The following is an 11,777-nucleotide window of genomic DNA, read 5'->3' as shown; positions in this document are numbered from 1 at the left end:
CTATATCCTCGGGCCGACCAAAGCTTTATGAGTGGATTTGGTAAACTGAAAGAACCCCGTCGTGTGTGTGTGTATATATATATATATATATATATATATATAAATTTAACAAAAACATAAACGGAAAATTTAACAGAAAATTCGTAGCTAATTCCTCATCAGTCAATGTCCAAAAGATTCTTACAATTTCGCGTGTGTGTATGTCTTTGTGTTTGTCATCATGACTGCTTGACAACCAGTGATAATGTGTTTATGTCCTCATAACTTAGTTGTTTGGCAAAGGTGACTGATAGAATAAGTACCAGGCTTTAAAAAAATACTGGGGTTTGATTTCTTTGACTAAAATTCAAGGAGGTGCTCCAGCATGGCCACAGTCTGATGACTGAAACAAGTAGAAGATAAAATGAAAATTCATTTAGTCGTTTCTAATCCTGAAAGTGCAGATCATCTCCTCCACTCCCCCAATTCATTAATCCTATCCCAGATCTTATAAGTTGGTGCATTGACACTTGTATCAACACTACAATTCTTTGATCAACTTTCCTAATTTGGAAACTGATAGGCTTTGATGTCAGAAGGAGGTTCCAGCTGTAGAAAACTTTGCCCCCAACATGCTTTTGTCTGATCCATGCAAGCATGGATAAGTAGATATTAGTACAATAATGATGATAATGATAGGTGTATTATCATAGGAATGAAGGGAGCCATCAAGTTAGATGATGAGGATACTGTGTTAATTAAAGCAGCAGGTATAGGCCAGAAGAGTTCAATGTTCTTCCATGCTGGCTTGGGTTGGACAGTTTGACGGGAGCTGGTAGGGCTGGGGGCCACACCAGGCTCCATTGTCTATTCTGCCATGATTTCTACAGCTGGATGCCCTTCCTAATGCCAATCACTTTACAGAGTGTACTGGGTGCTTTTATTTGGCACCATCACCAGTGCTTTTTACATGGCACCAGCCCAAGCATGTAAATAAAAAGATAAGATTTGATTCCACCAGAATATATTGTTTATAATGTCATTACCACTCACCTTGTTTTTATATACCATGGTTTATTGCTTCCTGCTTAGTAATCTTATTATTGTGACCAATAAAGATATAATAATTTTCTTGTTTTTCCCCTTTTTACTTTTAGAAGGACTTCAGAAACTAAAAGAAAAAGCTAAGAAAAGAAAAGGAAGAGGTTTCGGCGCAGGTTAGTAAACTGTTGTAATATTTGGTACATTTTGAAGCAGTGTGAAAGAAAATAACATCTTAATCTTTTTCTTACTATATTTCTAACCAGAATACACCCCTTTTGAGTTTCAATTAAATTCTAAAATAATTGTGAATTTAGACTGATTGGTAGGAGCAACAGTTGTTGTTGTTCACCCTCTCAGCTTATTCTTTGAGCAAATGACTGCACAATGAAATACTGAAAAGTGTTTAGCCTCATAGAGAGCACAAGATTAATTTCTCTACTGCTGGTCCTACAATATGAAGCTAGTATGCTCTGCTGAATGTACAGTATTAGTATGCATGTACAACAAGGTGCAAATATATTGTGAGGAAAGTTAGGCATAAGAGGAATTAGATGTAGTGTGCACAAGAGAAGACTGTGCTAGTTTGGTCTTGTGATGTATATGGACGAGGACAGCTGGAACTTGTGGAAAAGGAAGACATGGGACAAAGTATCGAAGACTGATCTCAAGATGTTGAGCTTTATGAAAGAGATGACAAAGGATAGAGATCATGGGCGTTTTACTGTGCTCAAGAAGACCTGTCCATTACCACAAATATGATATCCTAAAACCAGTCAGTTTTGTTTGTACATGCAAGGTCATCTCCTAGCTTCTCTCTATCTGATACACCAAACATTCTACCCCCATTTTCGTCTTCCCCATATCTGTGGTACTACTCAGCTGCTGTACTCACCTGAAAGTAGGTGTGGCTATGTGTTAAAATGCTTGCTTACTAACCACATAGTTCTTGGTTCAGTCCCCACTGTGCGGCACCTTGGGCAAGTGTCCTGCACTACTGCATCGGGCTGACTAAATCCTTGTGAGTGGATTTAATAGACAGAAACTGAAAGAAACCCGTCTATATATATATATATATATATATATATATATAATAGTACCATGTGACTGGCCCTCGTGCCGGTGGCACGTAAAAGCACCCACTACACTCTCAGAGTGGTTGGCGTTAGGAAGGCATCCAGCTGTAGAAACTCTGCCAGATCAGATTGGAGGCTGGTGCAACCCTCTGGTTCGCCAGTCCTCAGTCAAATCGTCCAACCCATGCTAGCATGGAAAGCAGATGTTAAACGATGATGATATATATGTGTGTTTGTGTTTGTCCTCCACCACTGCTTGATGACTGGTGCTGGTGTGTTTATGTCCCCATAACTTAACAGTTTGGCAAAAAAGACTGATACCAGGCTTAAAAGAAGTACTAGGGTCAATTCATTCAACTAGAAATTCTTCAAAGGCTTTACAAATATATTTCAAAAAGTTGCTTACTTCTGGCATATTTGTGCAAGGGACTTAACTCTGCAACTGTGTTATTGAATAAATTTCCATTGTTTGAATTAATTCTTTTAATGGCACTGTCAAAGAAGGGCAGCACCCTTGAGCCCTTCTTGTATTGCCTCAGTGACTGACTGATGGGAAAGAAAGGCAGAAAGAAACCAGAACTCATGGATTACTTTTGTAGTGGGTAGGAACTCATTGACATAGTTATCTCATCTTAAACCAGAGACTCCACTGAAAGCGACTGTCCAGTGGTGTTGGTATTAGACTGGGAGATCGATTAAGTCCACTACCGAACAAAGCTATTGTCTATTGTTATCTGTATTGAGAGTACAGAATGGATTCTGCTGAAGGCAGCTAACAATGATGGGTTAAAGTGAGTACTAAATTAGGCCTACCACCCTAGGTAAGGTTGAATGCAGGAAGTTGAGAATGTGGGTGTTTTCACATATATATTTCCTAGATATCAATTCCTGGGAATTGATTTTCAGTCTCAGAGCTGAATTTGTGCCCCATTTAGTCTCTGTAAATTGGAAGCTGCACAACTCTCATTCGAAAAAGCATTCCAAGTTATACATTCATCTCATCCATTCCACAGTTTTATAAGGTTCATATCACTAACAAAGTAGTACTATTTACTCTTATTTCAGTAATAATGTTCTCCACATAAACCCACCAGTTAACAGAGAAGCCTACTTTTAAAATATATTTGTAAATTGCTTTATATTTAATCCTTACCATTTAATCCTTACCATTCACAACTATGTTGTAACACTATAATTATTTTATCCAAGTTCTCTTTCACTCATTAAATTATTAAGCACTGAATTTTAACTGACCACTCATGGTGTAGGGCCCATGAGCCTGGTTAGGTTTTAAAAGGGTGCAGTGGAGGCGCAATGGCCCAGTGGTTAGCGCAGCGGACTCATGGTCAGAGGATCACGATTTCGATTCCCAGACCGGGCGTTGTGAGTGTTTATTGAGCGAAAACACTTAATCTCCACGAGGCTCCGGCAGGGGGTGGTGGCGACCCCTGTTGTACTCTTTCGCCCCAACTTTCTCTCATTCTTTCTTCCTGTTTCTTGAGTAACACTGCGATGGACTAGCGTCCCGTCCAGCTGGTGGGGAACACATACGCCATAGAAACCGGGAAACCAGGCCCATGAGCCTGGCTAGGCTTTGAAAGGGCGAAAAAAAAAAAAAACTCGTGGGGTAATCACTGCCATTATGCTTGAAAATGAAAAGAAAATTCTAGACAAATTCCCTCAATAAAACAAAAAATAAACAAATATGGTGCAAATAACACTTTAATATGGGGTTACATGTGGTTTACAGTTGCAGAAAAGGACTTTAAAATTTACTGAGTGATATGGGGACAACTCTCTATATGTTTCAGTTTTATTAATCTTCATCAGCAAAATATAGTTACCACCATTTTTGTTGTATTAGTAATGAAAGAATCTCCAAGTAAAAAAACGACATTGTAGACGGTAGATGTTACTAATTAGTATATTTTAATGAGATATGTTCAAAGCAACAGACACACCTGGTTTTTTTTTTTATTATTATTATTTTAAAAAAATTTAATTTTTAACCTGATGAAATAATGTTTTTTTTGTATTTCAGATGGCCAGACTAAAAGTGGTGTGGAGGATTATGAGGTGATGGATGTTGATGATGATGGGGGACCTGGACCGCAACGCTGTGAGTACTCTTCTTGCATGAACACTTCTTAATAGTTTTGGTTTGGTATTAATGCATCGAGCTATGGAATCATTAGCAAGTTGCATAAAATACTTAGCATTTCGACCATCTTTACATTTGTTGGAGTCAATAAAATAAGTACCAACTGAACACTGGGGCCAATGTCATTGATTTGCCCCGTCCCCTTGTGCCAAAATTTGAAACCAATATTGCTTTGTGCCAGTGGCACGTAAAAAGCACCCACTACACTCTCGGAGTGGTTGGCGTTAGGAAGAGCATCCAGCTGTAGAAACTCTGCCAGATCAGATTGGAGCCTGGTGTAGCCATCTGGTTTCACCAGTCCTCAGTCAAATCGTCCAACCCATGCTAGCATGGAAAGTGAACGTTAAACGATGATGATGATGATTTAGTAAAATTCTTTATTCTTCATCAACCCTGTTTGAGCTTAGCTGTTGAAAGTAGAAGCCAGATGATTTGGAGATGTTACCTGGCGTCCTATGAAGAAGTTGTGGCTCTCATCATTTGCTGAATGTCGTTATACCAGAGCTGGAAGACATGTATTTTTACAGAGAACCTAGCTGATATTCTGGTATTTAACCCTTAGTCACTCATCATCATCATTTAACGTCCGCTTTCCATGCTAGCATGGGTTGGACGATTTGACTGAGGACTGGTGAAACCGGATGGCAACACCAGGCTCCAATCTGATTTGGCAGAGTTTCTACAGCTGGATGCCCTTCCTAACGCCAACCACTCAGAGAGTGTAGTGGGTGCTTTTACGTGTCACCCACACGAAGGTCAGTCAGGCGGTACTGGCAACGGCCACGCTCAAAATGGTGTATTTTATGTGCCACCCGCACACGAGCCAGTCCAGGGGCACTGGCAACGATCTCGCTCGGAAATCCTACAAAGGCCAGTCAGGCGGTACTGGCTCCAAATGTGGCTATCCTGCCTACACTATTCAATTCTTCCTGTACAATTTCATACTTTATTGAAGTAATTGCAGTGGGTGTGGTCATATTTGGAGTGTTGATCCATAATGCCTTGTGTTTCCATGTTCAAATCTTGCTGTTGCCTCATTTCATACAATAACTCTTCTCCTGCAAAACAAGACGGATGGTTATCTCAAGGGAGCCTCACCTGCTAGAATAATAGTTCAATCTTCCTCAACTCTCACTCTGTGCTTTAAAAGTTTTCTCAGCAAATTTTTTTACTATGGACACTTTGGTTCATATTTATTTGGATGAACCCTCCTAGCCATTCGATGTTTAGAAAATCCTATCAGGTGCAGTCATGGCTGTGTGGTAAGAAGTTTGCTTCCCAACCCATGGTTCCAGGTTCAATCTCAGTGTGGCACCTTGGACAAGTGTCTTCTACTATAGCCTCCGGCCAGTCAAAAGCCTTGTGAGTGGATTTGGTAGACGGAAACTGAAAGAAGCCCATTTATGTGTGTGTCTTTGTGTCAGTGTTTGTCCCCCACCACTGCTTGACAACCAGTGTTGGTGTGTTTATGTTCCTGTAACTTAGCTGTTCAGCAAAGAGACCAATAGAATGAGTACCAGGCTTAAAAATTAAAAGAACTGGGGTTGAGTTTTACCTCATTCTACCTGGCTGGTAAACTCTATATCACCATTTACTGCCTGTTTAGAACAGTCACCCAGCTGTGAATATTCAGCCTATGTAGATCAATAAACACACACACACACATACACACACACACAATTGCTGTCATCACCATCATTTTACATCTCTTTCTCCACACTTGAATGGGTTGGACAGACCGGTCTGCTCCAGCAGTCTTCTCCATCGCCTGCTACATACAAAACCTGTTCACCCATGTTGTTGTTATGGTGGTGTGTGCCATATTTCTTTTGAGTGATTTCACCAACTTATTTACAACGTAGACCTAGATATAATTCATCATTCCACTATCACAAGTTCTAAATCAGGTCTGAGCATTCCCCTTTAGTTTGTTATCAGCATCATCATCATTTAACGTTCACTTTCCATGCTGGCATGGGTTGGACGGTTTGACATGAAGCTGGTTAGCAGGGAGCTGTCCAGACTCCAACTGTCTGTTGTGACATGGTTTCTATGGCTGGATGCCCTTCCTAATGTCAACCACTTAAGAGTGTGCTGTATGTTTGGAAGACAACAAATTTACTTAGCTTGACATATCTTATCAAATACAGCAAGTCACTACATCTCCTGATCAACAAATTTTATTCATCACCTGTGCCCAGCGTCGCCTTCCTGGCACGTGTAAGGACATTCGAGCGAGATCGTTGCCAGTGCCGCTGGACTGGCTCCTGTGCAGGTGGCACGTAAAATACACCATTTTGAGCGTGGCCGTTGCCAGTACCGCCTGACTGGCCTACGTGCCGGTGGCACATAAAAGCACCCACTACACTCTCCTGGTTGGCATTAGGAAGGGCATCCAGCTGTAGAAACTCTGCCAGATCAGATTGGAGCCTGGTGTAGCCATTTGGTTCACCAGTCCCTCAGTCAAATCGTCCAACCCATGCTAGCATGGAAAGCGGACGTTAAACGATGATGAATTACAACTCTTGACCATTTGCTGCAGCCTGGAGCACACATCTGATCTCTCCTAATGTGATTATTGTTTGGTTGTATTTTCTACCTCCAGCTGTTGAAGGATGGATTCTCTTCATTACTGGCGTCCATGAAGAAGCACAGGAAGATGATGTCTATGAAATATTTGCTAATTATGGAGAAATAAAGAATCTGAATGTCAACCTGGATCGAAGAACAGGTTTCATTAAGGTAATCTGTCTCTTTGTTATATTCTTGGGAAAATATTTTAACTCAGTTGAAAATGAGTGCAATAGTCAACTGAATAAAGCTCCTTAAACCATACCCTGGATTAGTAGAGCAGGAGGCTGAGTGTATATTAATAATATATTAAGAGCACTAATAATAATTTTCTACTGTAATAATACTGTTGTGTTTTTCTCTGTCACAACATATGAATGAGAAAGGAAGGGATGATGACAAACTGGTAGTGGGAGCATTTCAACTCTGTGAATATGTGTGTGTGTGTGTATGTATGTGAATGTTTGTGTGTGTGTGTGTGCAATGGAAGTGTGATGGTGAACATTCAATGCTGAAAAGAAAAATCAAACAGCGTTTCAACTCTGTGAGTATGTGTGTGTGCATGTACATTGGAAGTATGTGAATGTTTGCATGTGTGAACCAACGTTCTTTCAGTAACAAACAACGTTTTGGTGTCACATCTCAAAAGTCAACCATTAGATAACACTGACAAGTGTATTAATTTAATTTACCATCTGTATTTATAAATAAAATACTACAATTAGCTGTCATTTTTAATGTCATGGGATCAGCTAGTAATAATAATAATAACGGTTTCAGACTTTGAAACAAGGCGAGCAATTTTTGGCAGAGTAAGTTGATTCTATTGGCCCTGGAAGGATGAACAGTAAAGTCAACGTCAGTGGAATTGAACTTAGAATGTAAAGATAGACAAAATGCTGCTCAGCATATTGCCAGGTGTGCTCAACTGGTCCTAATTTTATCGACCCTGAAAGGATGAAAGGCAAAGTTAACTTTGGTGGAATTTGAACTCAGAACGTAAAGACGGATAAAATACTGCTAAGCCTTTTGCTCGGTGTGCTAATGATTCTACTAGCTCACTGCCTTAATGATGATGATGATGACGATGACGACGACAATGATGTAAAATGTTTCAAACTTGAGCATGAAGCCAGAAATTTAGGGCAAAAGGGAGTAGTTGATTATATCGAAGCCCAGTACTTGACTTGGACTTCATTTGATCACCCCAGGAGGGATAAAGACAAAGCTGACTTTGGTGATACTTGAACTGAGTTCATAATTGTCCGTTCAGTGCATTCCATAGCTCTCTGATCGTTTAGTCTACTTTAACTATTGTTTTCCATGCACATGAAAAGAAAACCTGTCCTCCACAGCAGAAGTGTTAAGGCTACTCTCCCTTACAAGAGTCCTGGACCGGTGTCACATAAATGGCAAAGTTTGAACTCATTTTCATTCCGATTACTGATCTTGGATTGTCTGCTTAGTTTTGGTAAAGTTGGATGTCCTTACTACGAGATCATCGTGGTCAATCATCATTTAACTACTGTTTTCCATGCTGGCATAGGTTGGACTGTTTGACCAGAGCTGGTAAGACCGGCGGCTGCACCATTGTCTGTTCTGGCATGGTTTCTACAGCTGGGTACCCTTTCTAATACCAACCTCACCACAGAGTGTACTGGCTACTTTTTATGTGGCACCAGCACTGATGTTTTTAATGTGGTACCAACACAAGTGCTATTTATGTGGCACCTGTGCTTTTTATGTGGTACCAGCACTTATGTTTTTAATGTGATACCAACACAAGTGCAATTTATGTGGTACCAATGCCAGTATATTTCCTAAATTATGTCATTGTGTTTCTGTTTCAAACAGGGTTATGCTCTCGTTGAATATGAAACATTCAAAGAAGCTCAAAGCGCAATGGATGCCCTGAATGGATCTGATATGCTTGGACAGAAAATAAACGTTGACTGGTGTTTTGTGCGTGGACCAAGGAAAAGCAGGTAAAGGTTTTGATTTGTATTCAAATTGTTGTAGTTTTTCTTACAGCACACTCTTCACAAATATCACTCGATTAGTTTCCATTAGTTTTCCTGTTTTAATTGGTTTACATTTTCTGTATTTCATTACATTATGCTAACAACTTTAATTCCATTGAAACACATTTCCCATGTATTGTAATTAATCTTTGAGATTTTTCATAGAATTTATTTGGTAAAACAATGGACTTTTCATTGTAAGTCAGTGTCAAGAAGCTTAATAAAGATGATATTAATGCTATGAAGGAAAATTTTTAACTTCAATTAGAAACGATTTGATATTAGCTGTCTTGTATCTGTGGAGCCAGAGACAGTCTTGAATTGAGTTGGAATCAAAAAGGTTTAGCATTCAGATTCCTCTGTCAAACGTAATGCTTATTTATTCACATTGGTTTGAATTAATCATTCATTATCCTGTAGCTTTGAGATTTCAATGACATAATTATTTATTTTTAGAATAATATTTTAGTGTGTGTGTGAGAGGCTGGATCTGGCCAGTTTGAAGATAAAACATAGAATCTTTTGGCTGGACATGGCCAGTTTAAATGCTAATGAATTAATGGGTTTTCATTCTTGTTTCTTGGGTTTTTTGCAGTCGGAGCCGGCGTGACCGAGATAGGGACCGAGGAGACAGAGAAGACAGACGAAGGCGCTGATGGGAAAAATTATTTTGTATCAAAATCCTTTCATTATTTTTTACTATTGTTGGAGTGTGGGAGTGGGGTGGGATTCATCTTCATTTTAATAAACAACTAAAACAATTCAACTCTTTGTTTGGATCTTGTTATTCTTGTATTTCTGGTGGCACATAAAAAGCACCTTTCGAGTGTTGGGTCTCAAGGAGTGAAAGTGGCTGATGCTGGTGGCACGTGAAAAGCTCTTTTTGAGGAGGCAATGACGAATGACCAAGACCTTTGGCATGATGTCGTGCTTGAGAAGAGGACCCATTGCAGTCATAACAAATACTGGTGTCACGTAAAAGCACCCATTACACTCTCAGAGGGGTTGGCGTTAGGAAGGGCACAGCCAGCCATAGAAAACCGTAACAAATCAGACTGGCGTCTGGTACAGCCTTCCAGCCCTGGTCAGACCATCCAACCCACACCGGCATGGGCAACAGACATTCAATGATGATGATTTTCCTTCTTATAGCATTTCAATGGAGGTACAGTACCCATCACTTATTTGGGATCTTTACCCTTTGAACGGCACATCGAGAAATTAATTTTTTGTAACTAAACACTTTCAAACTTCGGACACTGGTAGAATGTGTCATATAAAACATCTTTTACTCTTAGTGATGTTGAGAAAAGTTTATATTTTCAAAGTTATTTCATGTTACAGTTGTCGTATATCGGTAATTTCAACCGATCAATGACGTATTCAGCTGAATAAAATAACTGCCGTTGTTTGTCAACAACAACTTCCGGCGGTGTATATTTCGTTTGTGTGTGTGTATATATATATATCGTGTGAGGGCGCGTGGCTTAAGGGAAAGGGCATTCGGCTCACGATCGTGAGTTCGATTCCCGGCGACGCGTTGTGTCCTTGAGCAAGACCCTTTATTTCACGTTGCTCCAGTCCTCTCAGCTGGCAAAAATGAGTAGTACCTGTATTTCAAAGGGCCAGCCTTGTCATGCTGAGTCTCCCTGAGAACTACGTTAGGGGTACATGTGTCTGTGGATTATTCAGCCACTTGCATGTTAATTTCATGAGCAGGCTGTTCCGTTGATCGGATCAACTGGGACCCTCATCGTCGAAACCTATATATATTGTAAGTATGCAGTTGTGGCTGTGTGGTAAGAAGCTTGCTTCCCACCCACGTGGTTCCGGGTTCAGTCCCACTGCGTTGCATCTTGGGCAAGTGTCCTACTATAACCTCGGGCTGACCAAAGCCTCGTGACTGGATTTGATGGACGGAAACTGAAAGAAGTCCGTCGTGTATGTGTGTGTGGTGGGGTTGTTTTGTTGTGTTGTTTGCGTCTCCGTAACTTAACGGTTCGGCAAAAGAGAGCAATAAAATAAGTACCATTCGACTAAAACTTCTTCAAGGCGATGCCCCAGCATGGACACAGTTTAATGGCTGAAACAAGTAAAAGATATATATATATATATTGTATTTATGTCTGTATACACGTGTATATTGCATCATTTCACTTGTCAGCGCACGTTCCGTATCTTCAGATAACAAAAATTTCAGTTTTCGTAATTTCTTTTCTAAAACCGAAACAGTCTTGTATGGGAATTGATGATCGATGTTTCAATGCATTTTTAAATATCACCTTAATGGACATATAATCGATTCATTCGTCATTAACGAGATAAACATGCACTCAGTAATGAAAACATACATAGCCTTGAAGAAGGAAAAAAATGCAACTCCATTGAAATTTATTCATTTTGATGTGTAAAATTAATTACGTGTAGTTAGTGATGGATTTCGATATCGTAGTGATGGTGATGGAAATATTAACAGATAATACATTCAAACTTTAGAGAAATCCCCACGGAGATAGATGATTGATTATAGGAGCAACACATGTCATAACAAGGTTTTAATTAACATACAAGATACGTCAGAAACAGTAAAAAAATATTCGACAATAAACAGCCAAATAGGAATCTGATGAAGTAGTCTCACAATCTAAGAGTCCGCAGATACGAATCTGAGCACTCAACTGGTCCAAACGCCAAACTCTGGCTGTAAAGAATAAACATAGGCCACAAGTGGAGCAGGTCAGAAGCCAACACCTCACTACATCGTGAAAATGAGGCTGAGATTGCTTGGAAACGTTGATGTGTGTGTGCGTGAGTGTTTAACTATAAAGAGGGTCTCAAAGCGACTAGTAGTGGTCTGCGTCGGCAAGACGTGTATTAGTTAATTTTACTGTACTCTTTCTGTTGATTTTTCGGCGGGATTCTGGTTTA

The 11,777-nt window shown here is 39.9% G+C and overlaps 1 protein-coding gene across 1 annotated transcript in view; it reads left to right on the top strand.

Annotated features, from left to right (window-relative positions):
• The window catches only part of LOC106876598 (RNA-binding protein 8A), a 10,903-nt gene extending 1,288 nt beyond the window's left edge, over positions 1-9,615 (top strand). The window contains exons 2-6 of the mRNA XM_014925210.1: positions 1,137-1,196; positions 4,138-4,215; positions 6,863-6,999; positions 8,683-8,813; positions 9,445-9,615. Coding sequence (XP_014780696.1) covers positions 1,137-1,196; positions 4,138-4,215; positions 6,863-6,999; positions 8,683-8,813; positions 9,445-9,505 — 467 coding nt within the window. The 3' untranslated portion in view covers positions 9,506-9,615. The remainder of the gene's footprint in view (positions 1-1,136; positions 1,197-4,137; positions 4,216-6,862; positions 7,000-8,682; positions 8,814-9,444) is intronic.
• The last annotated feature ends 2,162 nt before the right edge of the window (positions 9,616-11,777 follow it).

The sequence above is a fragment of the Octopus bimaculoides genome, chromosome 23 (genome assembly GCF_001194135.2).
Source record: "Octopus bimaculoides isolate UCB-OBI-ISO-001 chromosome 23, ASM119413v2, whole genome shotgun sequence".
In the NCBI taxonomy this organism is placed as follows: domain Eukaryota; kingdom Metazoa; phylum Mollusca; class Cephalopoda; order Octopoda; family Octopodidae; genus Octopus; species Octopus bimaculoides.
This window is presented reverse-complemented; position numbering and strand designations above follow the sequence as displayed.